Below are 22,276 nucleotides of genomic sequence, written 5' to 3'. Positions count from 1 at the left end.
GCTTTGTGTCTGTCACATTAGTAAAAGCAGTCACAGTGTTTCATGCATTATCCAGTTTAGCACCCTAACAAGTTACTGTCCCTTAGGTGAGGTGCAGAACAAATCATATGCCTGCTACTAGTATTGCCTCAAACATGAGATGACTAACACAGAATAAAGTCATGTTTTTAGAATGGTAACTCACTGAAGTACCACAGCGTCACTTTTAATCTAAACCCAAAGATTAATAAGCTCTGAAAAGGAAGTTTCACAGTGTAACAGTGTTTGATATGGAGTGGTGGACAGGCAAAAAAAATCCACTTATTTTTTAGGGACTTTTAAAACAAACAAAACAATTAAAATAAAAATAAAAATAAATAAAAAGGCACCTACGTGGATTAAGCATTTGCTGCTTATTAGAACTGTGTTGAATTTTTAAGTTCTGTTAAATTTTGACAGGTAACTTTGAAAATCTGTTCCTATGCTGGCTGAATAATTTCTAAAATTTTAACTTTTCAATATTGCTTTTTGTAACGTGTTTTTATCAGAACAAGTAGAAAAATTGTAAACAGTCAGGGGAAAAGAAGTAAAAGAGGAAAGAAAAAATGAAATTCTCAGCTAAATACTACTTACAATCACATTTTCTGGAGGTAGTGTTAAAGAAGTTCTGCTTTGTTTGACAAGCGCCGAATTGTAGCTTGGATACCAGCATACTTGTAATATTTGATGTATACCTATATTTCTGTAAATAAGTTATGAAGATATTTTAAACAGTTTACATTGTTGTGTTTTTTTCCCATAGTTCTTCTTACTTAAACAGTTTAAAATGTATTCTTCGTTAACGTGACTGTTTTTGTCTCTGTAATCATAGCGCTGTTCTTAATCTCCCATAGGTAAGACAGTTGGAAGTTCAGGGAAATCTGTGACTGGTTACCAGTGGTTTTCATGCATCACTGCACACTTTCATCCATCAAAAGACAAAAATGCTCAAGAGGCAGCAAGGGAAGCATTTTCGTCTCTAAAAGGTGATTTTTTCAGATAATCCATTATCAGCTGCTAATAATACTTTCTCAAATATGGTATTAAATAAGGAGTCTGTATTGCAATGTGATTTTCTAACTTCAGGTGTTATGGTTGTCAGTTTGCCACCTCATCCAGCATTTGATTGGAATCATTACTGGCTTTAATACTGAACACATTGTAATTTGACTGGCTGCCATTGAAGGCAATAGAAAGGCAGCACAGTATTCATGTAGCTGTGATGCTGTTTCCATAGTACTTACTGGCTTCATAGCTTTCTTGCAATATGTACTGTGTGAGAGTGTATGTGTGCTGTTGATGTCATCTACTTGCTAAAGCACTTTAGTAGCCACTATAATTTTAAATTAAGTTTTCTGGAAAACCGTTGAACATTTTGGCCTCTAGGATTAGGTCAGTAGCTGTAAATCTTGCTTATAATACAAGGGAGAAATTTCTTGGAATTCTTGAAATCCAAGTTCCTTACTCTCCTGTCCTTAAGAGATTCTGATATAATACAAAATGTTCAAATTTTTGGGTATTTTTTTTTTGTTTGGTTGTTTTTTTAATTAAAATCATTAGATAAAGCATGTTTATGCAGTCTTCTTTTAATTCGTGCAAATGAAAATAATTCTTATTGAGTAAATTGGTGGGCTCCAATTCTTGCTCACAAGTTCTTGTGAAATATTATTGTGTAAAACTTTTGACTTTGACATATGTGCCTGATTTCATGATTAGGATGATTAAGAAACCATAGAAATTGGAAGTAAAGAAGTTGTTTGTGAAAGGCCTTTAAGATAGGTTTTAATTGCTTGGAAGTCATGAGGGAAGATGTGATTAATTTTTTAATAAAAGGCAACAGTATTTAGTATAAATCTTCTGGGCAAAATTTGTTAGTTAAAGCAAAAGGATTGCATAATGTTTGAATTTGTTCTTTGTATATTTGAATGGATACCTGCTAATACATATATATTTTTGCTACAGCATCTCTCATAGAAGAGAACTGATTGTGTCTTTGAGTAGTTCAGTGACCTGTTGCTTTTAGCACATTTCTTTCATTATCTGTATTATAATCAGGAAAAACAGCAATATTCTCATCTTTGATTGAAAATGTCAGTTCTCAGATTTCCTTTGGGGTTATATTATTTTTGTAAGAGATTGGAGAAAACTAGATGGATTAAGTTTCTGACGTGGAAAAACAAAACAATATGTTCTTGAGAACTTAGCTGATAGGCAGGTATCCACAAGGCTTCATCTGTAGTCATATTTCCTATCTATATAGCATTTCAGTCCTTTATGGTTTAAAAATGAAATAGGCACAGTCCTTTTAACCTTTTCAGGATTAACTGATTGAATGATCTCTAAGGAGGATAAGTCCTTCTAATAGGATTCAGAAATATAAATTTATTGTTGGTCATTATGAAACATGCAATTGTTCCATAAGGTGACTGGATATCTTCCATAAAACCAAGCACAAGAGGGAATGCAGTACATTGCTGTTTATTTTTGTTTCCTGAAACTCTTTTTTTAAACACCTCTTTAGATGACAAAGATTGAAATGCTTTCCATAAAAAGCAGCTTTGGGCCAAATTTACCATGGCATATCTTCCTAGGCTTCACTGGAACAACATGGCTTGTTATTACATTAAAAGTTAGTCCAGAATACTACTTGCTGTAGACAATTTTGATGTTGCCTTCTGTAGCTCTCAGCCTAACGATCCAGGCAACTTTGAAAAATAAAATAAAAAAAAATTAAATTAAAAAAGTCATTTTTTTGGTGTGTGTCAGAAGCAGTTCTGTATAAGAAAGAGTGAGCTGGCTGTATTTTATAATTACTTAGTGAGAGTGAATGGCTTAAAATTCAACAGAAGGGCTTTCATGGTGTATCCTGGAAATGTGCTGTGCAATATGCTCTCTTTGGAAGCAGGACATGTTGTTAAGAACCCAGGAGATGAATTGGTAAATGGTTTGTCTTTTTTTTAACCTTTATACTAACAGCAGTACTTTGGGAGGTCAATTTTATTGTGTTTGCAAGCAAGGGAGATATTATTTCCCATCATTCCTCTCATTCAGGCAGAAAATGGGACCATACTTAAAATATTTCTAAAAAGTTAAAAATTATAAATTTATCCAAATCCCTTTGCCTTTGACATGCTATAATACTATTACACATCCACAAATTATAGTTTGTTTCTCAGCTTACACAATTTAGACCACCTTTTATATATATATATATATATATTTATTTATATATATATATGTATTTTATTTTTTTTTTCTCTGGCATTCCACATAATGCGGCAGAACCTTTTACTGCAGTCCCAAACTGGAAATTTGAGAAATGTAGTTATCTTCTCCTTGAGTGATGAAATAGCAGCTGATATTCACCTAGTGAATACAATCAGGCAGTTTTAAAATACATTCATATTTCTGGACAGAATAATCATTGTGTGCTAATTTCTCAGCTGATTATTTCTGCAGATCTATCTTGACTTCATACATGTTCTATGTCAATTGCTTTGTAATCTCTTGTGTGACTTAGCAGGGAATGTCTTTTTCTGTCAGTGAGAATTTCCCTTTCCCTCTTCAGACTGCCCTTTCCCTCTTCAGACTGCCATCACTAAGGGCAGTGTGACTAAATAAAGCTGAAATATTTAGAATAAAAGCCAGTGCTGGTGTGACCACATTGACTTGCATGGAAGTGTGCCAGGTCCTGGACTGTGTTTAAAGGCAGAGAAATGTTTTTCAAAAAAATACTTGTTTCTCACTAAGGTGACAGTAAAGACTCTGTTCCTCTGGAAGACCATGTATAGATATGTATAGATACAAACTGTAATTCTAAAGGACTAGATCCCCAAAACTACATCAAGAAGAGCTTTATGTGTCTTATTTAAGTTAGGTAACTGCTATTATGTGTTATATTTCTTCACGTCATTCAGAGAGGACTTGCTTCTTCATTTTATTTCTCCTACTTAGGAGTTACGAAAGGTCCACACTGAAGAGTTGATCCACGTATGTGTATGGTATTGACATATGTAAGAGTAATACATTCTCCTTAAATGCTGTGACTGAAATTTTCTAGGCATACACATTATTTCCACTTCCCAGCATCGTTTCATTAACTGTGTGCTTGAGCTTTCCCATGCTTTCATCATTCCTTCATTTCTCCTGTGGCTACTTCTGTTTCCTATCATCTATCTTGCCATTTATAACTCTTTCATTTTGCAGAGATTATTATTGCCCTTTTTTTTTTTTTTTTTTTTTTTTTTTTTTTTTTTAAGCAGCTTAGACAAACATCCCTCTAGAACAGCACATAAATGTTCAATCTTCTTTAAGAAGAGTTATGGACTAAAGGATTGCTTGTTGTCCCTTACAGTTTTGTTCACTTTTGATTCAAAATCTTATAGGTTGCCAACTGTCGTAGTCTGAAACAAAACAAAAAATGAACAGGGAAAAAAAAAAAAGGATAAAACTTAGTGATGCAAATAATTAGGAATTTAACTTATCTATTTGCATGAATGCATGATACATTTTCTTTTGGTAAGGATTCACTACTGTGTGGAACAAATTTATTCATTCTATTTCTGTCTATTTAGAAAATGAACATGATAAAATTTCATGAAAAATTGGATATTATGTAGAGAAAAGTAGTATGTTGCAAAGCTTTCAGTCATGTTTAGACAAGTAGTTATTACCAGTTTGTTTTGTTGAACAAACACAGGATGCCTGTGTTTAAAATATTTTGTCTTTAACAACTATGTTATTTTTTATCTTGCAGCAGCTATAACTTCAGAGGGATTGAAACTGAAGGATATTATTTTGGTTCATCTGTATATGAAAAGCATGAAAGACTTCAGTGTTATAAATTCAGTTTATGTGACAGAATTTGATTTGTGTCCACCAGCAAGGTAGGATTAGACTACTGCTAGAGTATATTTATGATACACTGTAATGTTCTGTATTATTGTTATCACATTTATGAAACTTTTCTACAAATGTTTATGTCTCTCAGACTTGGAAACAGACTTCTGCTACCTTTTGAAGTAATCACATCAGGGGTGCTCAAATCAGAAACACTGGAGTTGGAAATTCTTGCCTTATTACTTTCCATAAGGTTTATAAATGCCCCTCAATATGACTTTATATAAAAGTAATACATTTTTTGCAAGCATCAGTTCTCCTTAAGTCAGGTGAAATGACAGGTCTTTTGTATTGATGTAGTTCTGTTTGTCTGTTAGTGTGCCTCTCTTGATCTTGGCAGCACTCCTCCTAATGCAGCCCAGGATACCATCAAACCTCAGTGATAAGGGCACATTACTGGCTTTCAGTGTATACTAGGACCAACCAGGTCCTTTCTGTGAAGCTGCTTTCCAGATGGACAATTCCCAGCAAGCGCTGGGGTTTTATCTCATTGCAGGATTTTGCACTTGTTGCATGAGATTCCTCTCAGCTCATTTCTCCAGCCTGTCCAGGTTTTTCAGAATGGTAGCATGACCCTCTAATGTAACAATGACCACTCATAGTTTTGTATTATTTCCAAACTTTCTGAGGGTATGCTTTGCCCTATCACTGAGGTGGTCTGATTTTAGCAGGTTTGGACCTTGTATAGTCTCCCAGGATATTCTATTAGTTACAGACCACCCACTAGACCTCATGCCACTGAGCACTGCCCTCTGGGCCTGGTCTTTGAGCTGTTTTATACCTTACTGTCTGCTCATCCAACCCATACTTCATCAGCTTCTCTATGAAAATGCTATATTAGACAGTCTCAAAGGCCTCTGTGTAGTCAAGGTATGCAATATCCAATCCTACCCTCTCATCTGTCATGCTGATTATTTAGTCTGCCTAGAGATGATGAGATTTAGACCCTTCTAGATCTTTGTGGCATTTTCTCCCCTTTCTATTTACTTCATTAAATACAAAAGGAAAATTGATAGCTGAGAAGCTATCTTGTTATTTCTATATCTCTTGTTATTTTTCAAATCAATTTTTCAGAATTTTTTAATGTAAAATATTATATTCTTTTTATTACAGCGAACAAAGTGTAGTTCAGTCGTGTGAATTTTAAGTGCAATGTGAAAATAGGTAGAAGATATTGTTAAGATAATGTATGGTATGGTATGTTCACATCCTCCTAACCACCTTCAGTCTGAGTGTCTGAAGAGAATAAAGACAGCAGGAAGAGGCTTTTTTGAGATCGTAACTGTAGTCCAGACTTAGCAAACAATGGAGGAGTGTACTGTTGATTGTCTGTGCCTGAAGATGAAGAATTTAGACTCTGCTGTAAACTGCACAAAAATGTATCTCTACTGCTATGTATCTTAAATGCTCTTTATGGCACTTACCCTTTCCCTGATTTAGCGTCCTTCATTTCTCATGCTGCTGCATGTCTTAAGCCTTCACATTTGCACAACCAGCACATAGTTTTCCATCACTTCTTCGAAAGGTCATAAAATAGCAGGTAGAAAGATTAGGAAGTTGCAGTGGGAAATGACTTAATGATTATTTTATAGAACATACAGGTTTGTGTTGCATTTTAGCCAAAAGAAAAATGAAGCAGCAGTTTCCGTGTCTGCATCGTTGCATTATGCACAGAGATGTGTTTGTGGGAGTTCTCACAAGCAATATGCTAGAAGCATAGACTCAGGGGTCTAGATCTACACTAAATTTGCAAAATTGTCTTGAAAATTTACTATCTCAAGTGGAAAATCCATTCATCCATGCTTGTGATGATGGTAATGAGGAAAAAAAAAATAAATGTATTTGCATGGGAGAGGAGGGGAGAAATATAGTTTTCTTGGATGAAATAAGCAAGCCGATAAGAATTTTGTAAGGTTGTGTTACATGATATGTAAAGAGAACAAGTAATTTTTTGTTGGATACCTGCTGGGAACTAAATGACTTTTTAATGCATAGACTGCAAATATAATTATTTTTCTGGGTTTGAAACATCAATGTTGTTGTTTTTTTTTAATCTTTATTTCTTTCTTTTTATTTATTTACCCTCCCTTCCCCCCACCACACACACACACACAGTTTTTTCACTAACCATTTGCAATAGACTTTGTCATTCAGGCAAACATTTTTTAAGCTTGGAGCAAACAAAAATGACCTTTCTTAATGAATGCTTAGGTAGGTTTTCTGTGCTATCATAAATGTGTGTCCGTCTAACAACTAATAGTATAACAGAAGAATATGCTTGGTATTGTATTACAACATGTGAGGCTGGTGCAAAGCAAAAGTGCCTGTTTCTGATGTTTAGAAGATTGAACATTTAGTCCAACAAATGGAAGGTTAGGCAGTGAAAAATGGTTGGTGATATGACAAGGGTGCTCCATATCCAAAAGCTGTTTTAGCACAGCTTATTTCCAAAGTTGCACGATCAAGGTTTTCTTAGTAAAAAAAAAGTCATATATTCTTAAAATAATGTTATACAACAGAAAAATAAACAAAGGTAAATTAGCCGTAGGCTGTGATACTTGTTTCTCCTTGGTAGTGCAGATTGTCCTGTTGGAAATGTGAAGCCTATTATCATTTGGAGAGGAGATAACAATTTAAATACTAGCAGGTTACTGCAGTACTGTAGTGTTTGTTTTTATGTTCCTGATAAAATTTCATTATATAGTATCTAAAAGAAAAAGAAATCAAAGTGGAAAATAAATGCTGATAGTGCCTGCAAACTTTATTTGAAAAAAGAAAATTTTCTTCTGTTTTCAGAGTGTGTGTGGAAACCCTGTTACCTGATGAGGTACTGTTTTGCATGGATTGCCTTGCGCATAGCTGTGACATCGCAACAGATGACGTATTAAGTGAGGAAAAGCTGGTCATGCATGTACAGAGTATTTCCCACTGGGCACCTGCTAGCATAGGACCTTACAGTCAATCCATCAAGGTAGGGAATCTTTGTTATTTCATGTGAACTATATGTCAGATTATTGAAGTGGGTACAATTTAAAAGTCTCCTTCCTATCCAAATGAATGTACAAGAGAAATAAGGTATTAAAGTTTAAGGAACTTAAACTTTAAGGAACTGGTGGCGCAGCGGTAGAATTGCCACTTGCAACACCAGAGGGCCCGGGTTCGAATCCCCCCTGTGGCATAAGGGGTAGAAGTGCCGCTCTGCTACACAGAGGGCTCGAATCCCGGGAGTTGGACTCAATGATCTCTAAGGTCCCTTCCAACTCGCACAATACTATGATACTATGAAAATACTTTCTACTGTAAAAAATAAAAAATTAAAATTGAAATATCACAGAATCACAGAATTGTAGCAGTTGAAAGGGACCCCTAGAGATCATTGAGTCCAGCACCCCTGCGAAGACTCCATGCTGGTTTTGTAAATGTGGTTTACCATCTTCCAGTCCTGTGTGAGAAACCTGTAGTAGTGAATTTTAGCCATATTATAAAAGAATTAAGGTATTTGCATATTTATTTTCAGTTTTTTTTTTGTTTTGTTTTGTTTGTTTGTTTGTTTTTATGTCTGATGTTACTGGGAGACTGTAACAGTCAGGCAGAATGAAATCACTTAGTTTATCACTGTCCTCATTATGCTTTCAATACATCTATGGAAAGCTTAAGTTGATGCTGAGAGAGAATTGTATGGTCCTTTTGCCCTCATGTTTGGAGGTGTTCCTTGTAAACAGACTTCCAAAGTAATATTATTATACCCTTCTAGTACAAGTATAATAGAGTATGTAGTCTATATTCTGTCTCAGAATAAGCAGTCATAAGTGGTTTGCCTTCATTTAAAAGAAAAAAAAACAAAAACGCCTATCACAACTGAAAAACTAAAAGCAGAAGTAATTTAAAAGTCTATTTGAACTTTGTTTTGGAAAACTTCCTTATTGTTTTTCTATCTGGAAATGAGCAAATAAACTGGAACAGTAGAATCTATTATACTGTCATATTCTGAGATAATTTTTGATGATGTCATTAACTATTTTATAAATATAATGATACACAATTATCTATGATTTGATTATCTCTGATGACACTTCTAGATTTTCCTCATGTTCTCAATACTTTCCCTCTGACAGCTGCCAAATTCTACTATCCTTCAGGCACCTTATTCTCAGTGTTGTCTTCAAAACTGTTTAAACCTAGTAGCACAAACTCTTAGTCTGACTAAATTCTAGCGTCCAGGTCCCTGCAACTTGATCTAATTTGGGTTCTGTTTCCTGTTTATTTCTATTTCAGTAAATCACTTATTTGTGTTTTTTTTCTGTGGGCCTGTCCAGGGCTGCACATAGCTAGCTCATGGGCCACAGGCTGGACACATCTGGTATAGTTAAATCCAAGTGATCTGTAGTTTTTTGAGAATCAGAAGTTACTGTATGAACATCTTTATCAAATAGTGCCAATTTCTTACATCGTTGATACAATAAAGTCTGATCCAAGTGGCTATTTAGCTAATAAGATCATCTTACTCAGTTTATCAGTTTGAGGTGATTACTCAAAATTATTACTCAAAAGTATTGCTCTGCCAAGGAAGGGGCCACGAGGTTTAATTCTGGGTGTGCTATTTACAGATTAATTAGGACATTTAACTTCATTTTTAATACTAAAGAATTAATCCCATAAAAATTAGTGATCTCGGAGGAGTCAGTTGTCAACTTCTGACAGGATCTCTTTGCCATAATCTATTAAAATGCTGCTTTTATCTTGTCTTGCCTGTGTCATATTTTATGGATTTTTTCATAAACACTGCCTATACTTCATAAATGTCTCAATTTTCTAGTCTATTAACATTACTTCAAAAGCAATTGATAAAAGAGTAGGGCATGCATGAAATAATACACCAATAATGTGAAGTGCTGGAGGCAAGAACAGTGGGTAGTATCTGCGCAGCTTGTGAGCTGAAACAATGAAAGGATGTTTTATCTACTACAATAAAGAAACAAATGATCATTTTTGATAGCAGAAAAAAAGATTGCTGGTAATTGGGCAGATGAAAAATGGGTTACATTGAAAATATAGCATATTTTGAAAATGGTAGCTGATTTGAGAAAACAAACATCTCCAAGCATATATTTACATTTTCCAAACCTTTCCCCTTTGATTATGATGTAGTCACTTTCATATTATACGTGGCACAGTTCTTAAATACTTGCTGAGAACTAGCCAGTTAAGGAAGGATGAAACATAGAGGATTTGATTCATTAGATAAGGTGTTTTGTCTTTCCTATTACCACATTTGTATGAGGGAGCCTGTTTTTTCAACCTTGCCACTTAAGTTTTGTTAATGAAACTGAACTCTTCATCCTCCCTAGGATTCAGCATCCACATAGTGATAAGGTCAGTAAACCACAAAAAAAAAAAAAAACAAAAAAAAAAAACTGGTACCATAAAACTAGTAATGCATACATAATATATATAAGCAGACAGTATGGTAAATAAAATATATTTATTAAAATCCTAATAGTGATAGAGATTTCTAAAAGGCATCTATTACGTTGTCTCTGCTTGTAGGTATTCTGAACATGCATTTGATAGAGCATCTTGGCTCCCACACATATTAAGGTGACTGTCAAAAATCAGATGTGGATCTGCGATGCTTAGTGCATTAAAACAAATTAGGGATACACTGTCTTGAAGCCTGTCTGTCATAGCTTCAGTGGCCACTATTTTACACAAGGTGTATTAAGACACTGATATCAGATTCAACTGCCTTACTTAGGGCAATTCTTCATAGGGTCTTCCAACAAATTCTGCTTCACTCTGTATCAATTTAAATTTGCCAGGTAGTTCTCTGTTTGCTTGAAAAATCTGTAACTGCCTAAACCTTGATTGGTGCTGTTGCTGCCATCTAGGGAGACAGACATCTGTCTGTTTTGTCTTTACAGTCTCATCTCTCCGAATTTAAGAATATGCAAACCTAAACCATGGTCCCCAGAAGAGTTTAAATATGAGGAGGTGAAAAGGATGACTGTCATGTTTTGTATGATGAAGGGTTTAGTGTGCTTGCTTAGGAAGTGCAGAAATTAAGTTTGAGTTCCCTGGAGGCCGAACATTTAATCAAGAGCTCAAACTGCCCAAATGTTTGTCTGCAGGGTGTACTGGAAGTGTACTTCCCACTTCCCTATTTTATAATCACAGTCCAAAAGTGAGGAACCATAAACAAAGTGTCAAATTTCAGAGGTTAGAGAGTTTAGATCTGAGATGCTAAAGGCATCATTACTCTCTAGAGTGATACTCAGGATCCCTAAGAAGAGGGAGATGTCCTTGGAGTAGACGGCCTGTGTTTCATTTTTGGATCATGAGGAAGTTCAGTGCATGTTTATTAAGGTACCAACTTCATCTTTTTCTTCAACTGTAATGAAAATGAGCAGGTCTGGGGTTTTTTGTCATTCTTGTTGGGTTTTTGTTTTTTGTTTAGTTTGTTTGTTTTGTTGTTGTGGTGGTGGTGGTGGTGTTTAGTTATTTTTGTTCGGTTTTGCTTTTGTTCGTTTTCCTTGGAGATGTGATACAGACACTGACATTTTTTCAGTCTCAGACTGTGGCATTCTAACTGACTTAGATATTGCCCTTCCAGAATTTGACTCAGAGTTATTTATTGCCTCCAAGTAGCTATTTTAGTAAACAGTATGTTCACTGTGCTGGCTGATGTAAATACCAGGTAAGTTTCAAATTTAGGAATGTGAATGTAACACCAAAAGAGAAGCAAAAAAAAAAAAAAAAGTGTGTGAAAATTCTTCAAGTTGCCTAATAGAAAGTATCCTGCACAGTTTTTTTTACTTCCTCGTTCTTTTCCTCATAAATTGCAGACAGCATTTTTCTTTACCTCAAAGGAAGAGGACTTTTTGTGGGTTGTACTTTCACCTTCTTTTGATGGCTCTAAATATGTATTGTATACTCATCACCAGTAAGCTTATGTTTACTGACAAACCTAACTGTTTTCCAGTGTTTTAAATCTGCGATTAGAATTTGATCAATGGGAGATATGAATACTTTCTCAATAATGATACATGTAAAGGTTTTTGACCCGATATTTAACATTCTTTTGAAAATGTGTAATTGTTCTACTAATTCTATGAGGAGCTATGTGTGAATTTATGTATGAAAGGAATCCCTTTGATTTCTGCTCATATACTTAAATTTTATGTATAGGAGTTTAATATATAGATGAAAAACTTGCAGCAGTGGGATTTAGTGCCCTAAGTGGCTTGATTACTATGAGCAGCTCATTCCAGGTAACTGCTTGTTCCCTTAATTTGACTTGAAAATCATACTTCTCAAGCAACTGAACATCTGCAATGCATGACTGACTGTGCTGGCAGTCATATTATTCCTGATCCTTCTGAGCATTGCCTCAATTTTACAAGTAACATCATTTGGGATCTGTATGGTTTTCTTCAGTTGCTTTACCTGACAAATGCCAGGAGATCACCAACAACGTCGAAAAGTGTAAGATTAAAAACATAACAGACAAAAACATCAAACCTTCAGCTGTTCAGCTGTTATACTGATTGTCTCAAAAAACAAAAACAAACAAACAAACAACAAAAAGGATTTGGCTTTGCAATAATCAGCAATAGATAGCACAATCAAAGCCTGTCAATCAGAAGAGTACTTCAGAATCTCTAAGATTCAGCATACAAGTTGAATTAAACCAGAAATAATGAAAGACACAGCTATAGTCTTCATAAACTATGTAGACTATTTAAATGAAGTTGACATTAATGTGCAAATCCTATAGAGAGTTCCAAGAGATGCTTTTGAGACTCAGTGGAAGTGTTAAGTCTGACTCTCAACTTCATCTCCTATTCTCTGGATTGTTTGCTAGCTGTCTCCAACTCACAAACAAGGGAACCTTAGCACGCCTACTACCATCTGCTAGTATTCCAAGAAACACTCACTAAAACCTCAGTCCACTTTTTATGCCAACAAAAAGTTTTCCATGGTGGAAATGAGACTCTCTCCACTGATCCCATAAGAAAACCACCTTAATGACCAAAAGTTTCACAGCCTTCTGCATTACTTCTCATCTCTATGCCAGTCTGCCACTTTAAAGTCTGCCCATTGAAGCTTTACCAGAAAATGACCAAAATTTGAAAAACTGGCATAAACATCTCAGAATCACTGTGACAACAGCTAGGTTCGCTAATTCCATTTGTACCAGACTGGATGGAAATAGCCCTGCACTCAGCCAATGTCTTTATGGACTGGCTTGAAAATTATTGTTATTAACATCATAATAAATCTGACATAAAAAGATGAAAAGTTGATTGTCTGGACTGTAAATATAAGACTACTATATGTATTTCCGCCACTAATTTAATAATTACCAGATTTTTGCCAAGCCATCTGTGAAGCATTCCTACACTATTAGTTTTCTAGAGACTATCATCATCAACACTGCAGTGTAAAAACTCCAGTATGCAGAGAAAATGAGTCCACCTACTTCCATAAAATAAAAATCTACAACAACCTGTTAAAAGATGCGGTGTGCAGTTAGACCACTGAATAAGACATATGGTCTGAGCGGAAATTATCTCAGTCATCTAAGGAGGATTTTTAACCAACAGAAACACTTCTGTGGAAAAAAAGCCACCAGAAAACAATGTTAAGAATTATCAAATTAAAAAAAGAAAAAAAAAAAAAAAAAAAAAAAGTTCCTGCAGATCCTAAATAAACAGGATCTGTAAATAAAAAGTAAATAAACACTATTTATCATCTTTCGATTCTCTTTCAACACTTCTAGCATCATAATAAATTTCAAGTGCTGTTATGATAATTTCCAAGTGAAAACGAACCACTAGCATGCCCGCCCATTGAATGGTACAGAAAATCTGTCAAGGGCAAAAATGATCCTTTTGCACTAGCATAAGCACTTCTAGTGAAACAAAGTCTATGTAATCTCTTAGTTCTAATCCTTAAGGGAAATTCACTTAAATGTCTTTAGAAGATGAGAATAAGAATTTGTACTTCTGTTATTTTTTTTTTAAGTGAACTTCTGCTAAATCATACAGTGATCTTATTGGACTCTGTGAAGTTTCTTGAATATTGGAACATTGTTGAAGAAGCTACAAGCCTATCTGTTTCTCCTAAGTAATCAGTATCTTCTTTTTCTACACTTTTGCCTCTTTCTCTGACATCTCCTCTACAGTTTCCTTTCTTCATATAAAGATAGCAAACTGATGCGTATGCATATCTCCCCATCCTGTGTTTAGCTTCAAAAGCTATTGCAATGCTTTCAGACCATTCAGACCAGTCACCCAAATTATTTCCTAGGAATAAGCTCATTTTTTCCTACATTTTTCTGCTTTTCCATGTTTTACTTTAATATGTGTGTGTGTGTATATATATATATGTTTATTTATTTATTTATTTTGAGAGGGATCCTAATCAGAGTTCAACCAGCTTTTTCAGAATTATGCATTTGCTATTGGCAAATTTATTTGGGTCTACTACATTATTTTGGTATTTTGGCACCTCAAATTTTTCCATCCCCCATCCCACTTTGTTTTCACTGGTGAATTTGATGCATGAGAGCCTGAGGGTTGAGCTCAGTAACAGAAACATTGTCTCTTTCTCTAGAGGTTCAGTTATGTGATTATTGTGACAGGTTTGAAGTGCTCATGAAGTGCTTTCTCTTTGAATTTTCACTAGGTTAACTGTTTGTGAGCCATACTGTGCCCTAGAAAACTCATTCCTATACATTCCCTACAATAGACAGAAATCACATCTTGGTTCTTTGTGTGGCTGGTATTTCTCCCAGCTTTAGGTTTGCAAAAATTCCACTTCAAAAATTCAACTTCAAAATTGCATGAAATATTTTTTTTTTTTTCCAAACAGCTTTTGATACTCCAAATCTGATGTGTATTTTAAGCGTGAAACCTCTTTGCTTTTAGTTGCTTGTTTGGTTTTTTTTATTGCTGAAAATATAGTGAGTTGAGTTGTGGAATTCAGTATTCAGTCTAAAACACTATGCTCTTGTTCCAACTTTTTCCTCCTTGCACTCTTTCAATGCAAGTATGGGATCTATCACCCTCAGGCAGTGCTAGCAAAGTTAGCAATCATCTTTAGAGCCAGTGCAGTTTGTGTCCATGGCTCTTGGTAAGATCTTCAACCTTTTAAGGAGATAGATTATTGGTTGTTTTCCCATCCTTTCTTATTGATTTTAAGAGACTACAAATCATTTTTATTTTTCAATTTGTTTTGACAAAGCTTCCTTTTACTTCTTTAAAAACCTGGAAAAAAAAAAGAAAAAACAAAAAACAACTAAATCGTTCTTTCAAGACAACATTATTATCTTCTCTCAAGTACAAGTGCTAGAGAAGCACAGCATTCGTTTAAACTGCAGGTAATGTTTCAGGGGTTGAACACATTTTTATCCCTGAGTTCAACTGTACTGTTTCTCACTGTGAACAAAAACATCCTTGAAATCCTTTTAGAGAATTCTGTTGCAGAGAACATTCTCTTAGGAGCTCTTTGTGATGAAACAGAACAATATTTTCAGAGCAAAATTAGTTGACCTGACTGTTACATTTTACAGCAGCTTAAAATGGAAAAGCCAAGCTTACTTGCATGTCTGTGGCAAAGGATGCACTGGTCTTAGGCTCAGGGAGTCCAGGATTTGATTTTTCTGCACCAGAGAGCAATTTTTGACATCTCATTTTTATTGTTTCCAAGGCTAATAGAGTGTTTTGAAAGGTTTAGATGTTCTTCCATAGCTGCTAGTCATTTGAAAATAATTTCTGGTTGTTTGTCTTTTGTTACACCTCCACATTACAGTTGCATTTATTTGTATTCTGAGCTTGTGGTGACTTATTCCTAGTGGTTCTTGCATGTTACTGTAGGAAAACTTACCTTGTAGATGACATTTTTACATGCATTGCTTCCCTAAACCATTTCTCTCTCAGCAAGCACACTGAGAAGCTTTTGTAACTTGAGGTCAATATCCAGGGGACGTTCAAAAAGAAGTTTTGGCTCCGGCGTTCTAGTTCAGTTTGTGTTGTGTCTAGTTATCTTTCTAGAGAAAGTTACAAGCAAGGTAACATTGTTTTTCTCCCAGTTATGGTATGGTGTCAGCGTGACCTGTTTCTTCTGTTCCCAACTAGAGCTATGTACCAGTGTTGACTTAATTTTCCATCTAATATTATTATTAATAATAATAATAATATTTTTTAAAAAAATTGTGAAATTCTGGTCCATAGAGATGAAACTTACTGTGAAGATGGTATTAGGCAGAGAAGTTATTTCATTTTCTAATTATTTTTTATGTTTCTTTTGCTGCAAGTCTTAGCGCTTACATAGGGGAATTTTTTACTGGTTTGATATATTTAGTTTATTTCATTCTTTTTTTTTGCCTTTTTTATTCCCTTATTTGGTAACTTGAGAGGGAAAGAGTTGTTTTTAAGAATAAATAATGCTTCCTTAAAGTCACAAGATTTGTATGGTAAGGCATCTGTTATGATTAAAACATGTTTTCAAAGTATTTGAAATGAAGGGAAATGATAGCAAATAGAAAATAAGTATCTATACATACAAGTGGATAGTAAAAATAATTCCAATTTAGTTACATGTCTCGATTGTGAAATATTACAGGTTCCAATATGCTTATAATGTATTTGTGTTCTGTTCTTCAATTTACTTTTAAAATATTCCTATTTGCCCTTAAAACTTACTAGGCTTTTAATTTAATTGAATGGTTCTATTACAAAAATATCTCTTATCTAAAAAATCTCTAAAAATATCTACATCTAAAAAAATATCTAAAATTTCAGAAAAATTTTAGAGCTTTATAATATTTAATCTTTGTGATGATGATTGTTTGCTGTCATCTACGTACTTAGTTGTTTATTATGATACAAATATCCTCTGTTTATTACAATAATAGCAAGCTATCAAATAAAACTTGAGTTAGTGAATAAAAGTTTTGTTTAATTGAGCAGACAATATTTTGTATCTATCTACAGAAAAAAACGAATGGTATTCAAGCAACTGTTTTCAAGTATTTTCTTTAATTTTTATAATTTATGATAGATTACAGATGCAAGAATTCAAGTATTGCAGGAAAGCACAGGGAAATTTAAATATCTTTTAAACATATGTCCTGAAGTTTCTTAGCAATTCCTCTGCTCTGTATCAAATATTGCAACATAGAATAATGTTTGTGGTTTTTCTAATGCTATTTGTTAATGCTCTCTTTTTTTTAAAAATCAAGCTCAACAAGAAATGGTGATCATTGATACATCTGTGGATAGAATATTAAAACCAACTGAAATTTTAAGACTTGATTGGGTTAGCTGCATGCTTAATTTTCAAGTTAAAGTTAACTCCTAGCATATATGCCTAGAGTTAGATATAACTTTCCTTTGGTCATGATTATTGCAAACCAAAATTATCAATAGGTGTCAGAAAAACAGATCACTGCTTAAATGCCAAAAAGGTTGTGTTGGATTAAATTTTGGTAGTGCTATGTACTTTCATGAAAGCATACTTACATTGCAGTCAGTGGGATTTTTCTTCTAACTAGTGAGTTCAGGAGCTGAATAAAGTGAAAGGGCAAAGAAGATAAAAAGGAAAATAACAGTGAATTGAGACTAAGAATGTTACAAAGGAACTGACAAATATTTAAATAAAGTAAAATATGTCAAATGAAACAAAGTAGACATTCAGTGTTCAACGCTTTGGGTTGAAAATAAATTGCTGGCTAAGTTTGGTTAAGGGGTTAGCTGTAGAATTAATACAGCAAGAAAAGACAAAAAAATACGAGAGAAGCTAAAATGAGTCAGACAGAAAGTAGTCAAAGTGGACAGAAATAAAGAGGGAGAAGGAAATTCATCCTACAGAGATAGTTTCTGCTGTCAGTCTCAGATAGGTATTGTCTCTAGAAAGGTCAGCCCAGGAATTGCTGAATGACAGAAGTGATAGGGGAGAACCGCATCATCTGGTGTAAGAGGAGTAAAATAGGCCTCAAGTTGTAATTTTTATCAATGATAGAACAGTATTTACTTTGACAAATCTATGAATTCACCCTTGAATGTGTGGGGAGTTTTAGTGAATGTGACTATACATTTTTTTTCCTTCATTTTGTGATGTCACAAATTTTGCACTCCTAAATGCATGTGGCATTGTATATTCACATGGGACCTGAACACTCAGATCCTAAGAAGGAAATTAATATTGGAAGAGGTACTGAATGCTCAAATTTCTGTATACTTTTAATTCACTAGATTATGTTAATAATTATCACACATAACAGTTCTTTCCTTGCATAAGTGAATCCTTTAGACCAGTTTGGTTTACTCTTTTTTTTTTTTTTTTTCATTTCTTATTAGTCACTTGAGGCAATATTGAATTAATTTCCTTTTTTTCAACCTAATTATTTTATGGGAAAATTTCAGATTATATTAACAAATAGAAAAGGCATCATCCAGGAAAACAAAACAAACAAACAACAAAAACAAAAAAACCCTACAAAGAACAAAAAAGAAAAGAAAGCAGCAAGATAAACGTTGTGACCTTCTAGTGAGAAACAGTATGGCATGCATAAAGGAGTGCTGCATTAAATGGAGGAGGGGGGAGAAGGAAGTGGGTAATTATTTGTAGCAGTGCTTTTACTGTTGTTGGAATGAAACAGACTAACAGTGGCAGCAGTCATTTTGCTGAATCAAAGTCCATGTTAGTCGCATTATACACTGCCACAAAAGGTTGTTAAGGCTGGTATTAGCATGTACCACTGAGGACATTGGAAGGACTCGATCTGTCACACTAAATCGCCTTCTTGCCCTCAACCATTGAAGTCTCCGGCTCCTCTGACATGTTCTTTCATTAATGGCCTGGCCTTGACAACTGATCCTAATTGCCTCTGAACCGCACTTCATGTATTATTGGTGTCTGCCTGCCCTGGTTCATGTCAACAAGCCGCAGCATGCACAGGGTGTGCCCGGTGCCTTTTGCTGAAATGATGCTCACATAGTCATTTACCTCTGAGGGTTTGAGTCTCACTGGGAATGAAGTATCAAGCTAAAGATCTTCTTGTCTCTTCTTAGTAATTCTTTAATGCAGATCTGTGCTGAGTACTTATTAGGCATGTATGAAGACTCAGTAAAGCATCAAGCCCATACAAGATTCCATTAAGACATAGACAGTAAATGCAAAGACATAGACAGTAAATGCAAAATAAAACTTGTCTATATTTTATTTATTATGTAGGCATACTGCTTACATAGTAGTGTAATATTAGTATTATATTAGTGTAATATATTAGTGTACTAATACATAGTGTATTAGTTACTATGTAAGTTTATTGATTCTGAAAAACTTACTGAACTAGAAAGTATGGCTTACGCTTCATTTTTCATAAATAAAAATTTTCTAATCTAATAGTATAGAAGAAATATTATCCACAATATTGACCTGACATCATTCCTGTAGATTGAAAGAATCTAGCTATACTTAGCAAAATTTCCTACTATTCAATATAAGAATAAAGTAAAATCTATTTAATCTATCTCAATATTCTCTCTTCTTTAATGAAACAGTATCGCAAATATATTCGTTGATATTTCTGAAAACATTTTTAAAGAACACATTTCATTTTATGAAGCAGTATATTTTTTCTTGAGACTAAAATCTTTTAATTTCAGACTTGCAGACTGCAAGAACTGTGATGCATTTTAATTCTCCTTTTGAAGTATACCTTGTGTTTTTACTGTGAAGTTTTATTTTTAAAACTGTAATATTTGCCTCTCCAAAATGTTTCAATGTTTTAAGCATTGCTGTGATTTTAATCATTTATTGTGATATCATCATTTCTATGATTACTTCAGTCATTGAGGAAACTGAATAATTTGAATGGGGAGCCTTTTAAGCATGCAAGTTCTACCAGTGATAATAAAAAATAAATCACAGAAGCTCTTTGGTGCTAGGTATCATTTAGCCTAATCTAGACAGTGACATTTGGGCCACTAACAGCATAATCATAGTTATTGCTACAAATTGCTTCATGTTTGAGTTTTAATGTTATAAGTAAATTATGCCACAGGATAAAATATATGCTTCTTTGGGAATTAAACATGTTTATTTCAGTGATGTGAATGTGTAATACTAGGTAGTTAGTAAGTTTCTTTCATGTAGTAATACTGCCACCTTCTGAGCTAGAGAAGAATGACTCAGAGATGTAGTTACCTATCCTAGGAGTTTCTGAAGAGTGCATTGCAGGTTGGTTATTTTCTTTGAGCCATCAGTATAACCTCCCAAAGTCAAAAGTGCTCAAGAACAGAAATTGCCTGAAACTTGTTGACATTGTGGTTTCACAGTCTGTGGGAGGTGATTCATATTTTCATAGAGATTGTACTCGTCCTGTGAAAGACTGTTAGGCTAGAAAAAATAGGCAGAAAAAGTCTGTGGGTAAAATTTTGTTAAAAATGCTATTCCAGAGTTTTACAGGAGTATAATCATTTATTCCAGAACACAAAAGAATAAAAAAAAAAAAAAAATTGTTTTTCTCTATGCTCTGTCAAAGGACTGATCAGGAATTAATTCTGGTGCAAGTGTTACATAGGAGGAAAGGTCGCTCAGTGGTTTTAGGGCAAGGGTGGCCACAGCTGGGATTAGAAGATGAAGGGGACTGCAAATGTTCCTTCACCATCATTCATTCAGACAACGTGCCCTTCAGCAGAACAGCAAGCCCTTCTGATTTTCTCGAATTAGGAAGATTAGCATGAAGCGCATAATGCAGGATGATGGAATTTGTCATAATTTGCATTGTCCTGGAAAGATTCAGTTTGATAGAGCGATGCATCTCAGAGCATGTCATGTCCCACGGGCAGGTCATGGAGGAAGCTTGGCAGAAATAATTTTGCGATATGTGCATCAGTTGTAAATGCCTCATAACCAATTTGTCAAAAAAAAAAAAAAAAAAAAAAAAAAAAAAAAAAAAAAAAAAAAAGCCCCACCAAGAAAAGTGGAGGTCAGGAGAGTTGAAGTAGGTGGACACTTTCCTAAACGCATGTGGAAGTTAGATATGATAATGGTAAATTAGACGTATCATTTTGGAATAAGACACAATTACATGCAATAAATGAACACCTTGACTAGGCACCTGGTGAGTTACTGGTACAATTTCTGTTTCTACATTACGTAAGAAAGATAAATCTTTCAGATAACTGCATTATATGAGTTTTATTTATGAAAATTCCTTAGAGAAATTATCAGACACAAGTGCTTCAGAATCAGTTTTCTGAGCGATTGCTTCTGACCTTGATAATGTTCCCAAACTGCAGATAGAAAAGGATAATCAGCATGTAGTTGACAAAACGGACATGACAGTGTTACTTATATGCTGCGGCATTTCTCGAAATAGGCATGTAGAATTCAGACAGGCAAGGGGAGCATACTTATTTACAGTAGCATAGCAAGAAGAAAAGGTCCAATGTCATGAATTGACCATAGTTTATTTATGGACCATCTGACAACGAAGCAACAGTCTTTGATATTTAGAAATCTCTTCTGCCCAAGAACATTATAACTAGTGCTCATAGGTTATGTTATTTATCATTTCAATATCTGGTTCCACTTGAGGAAGACATTTTGCAGTGTCTCCTTTATTTGTCTTCTGTTATACATTTCAAACAACAGATTAATGCCATTGGTGCAGTAACACTGATCTTTTGTGACAGTTGAGCATTTGCGAGTTGAGGGTCTAATAATAAAATCAAAATAAAAAGGGGGAGAAATAAAAAGAAAATTGTCACTTCTAAGGACCTGTTTTACTGTTCATGGTATTCAAATAATTCTTCCAACCTCAGGTTGATAGTCAGATGGTTATTACAGTAGAATTCAGATTTTTGAAAATAATTACCTTAGGGTACAACTCAATATAAATAAAATTGCAGGCACTCGGGTCAAGGTACATGTGACACTAATATTACTTCATAATTGTAATTTGATTAAGTTTTTAATGAGGGTTTTTTTTGTTGTTGTTGTTTATGGAGATCTGCATAAGAACTGCATTTTGATATTGTAAGTCCCCCCCAAAAAACAAACAAACAAACAGAAAATCCTGCTAGTGATGTGTAGATTCTTTGAGTTCTTAATTACCTTTTGCATAATTTGCAGCTTTGGTTAAGTTTTCAAATCACTATGCTTGTCAGAGATCATAACGAATGTGTGCAATCAATGGAGAAAAACATTATTTTTTATAGGAAAAAAATGGTCTTACATTCTGGTCTATATATTACAAAAATAAATAAATAATAAAAAAAGAACTTTATTCGTTATAGAATTTGAATACTATATATTGCATTATTCAATATTTAGTACAGTACAAGGG

At 34.3% G+C, this 22,276-nt stretch overlaps 1 protein-coding gene across 3 annotated transcripts in view; it reads left to right on the top strand.

The window, feature by feature from the left end:
• The window catches only part of DPH6 (diphthamine biosynthesis 6), a 176,131-nt gene that overhangs the window by 71,529 nt on the left and 82,326 nt on the right, over positions 1 to 22,276 (top strand). For all 3 annotated transcript variants that reach the window (XM_072337782.1, XM_072337780.1, XM_072337781.1), the window contains 3 exons: positions 873 to 1,004; positions 4,775 to 4,904; positions 7,714 to 7,888. In XM_072337782.1, the coding sequence (XP_072193883.1) occupies positions 873 to 1,004; positions 4,775 to 4,904; positions 7,714 to 7,888 (437 nt within the window). The remainder of the gene's footprint in view (positions 1 to 872; positions 1,005 to 4,774; positions 4,905 to 7,713; positions 7,889 to 22,276) is intronic.

Source organism: Excalfactoria chinensis, chromosome 5 (assembly GCF_039878825.1).
Source record: "Excalfactoria chinensis isolate bCotChi1 chromosome 5, bCotChi1.hap2, whole genome shotgun sequence".
Classification (NCBI taxonomy): Eukaryota; Metazoa; Chordata; class Aves; order Galliformes; family Phasianidae; genus Excalfactoria; species Excalfactoria chinensis.
This window is presented reverse-complemented; position numbering and strand designations above follow the sequence as displayed.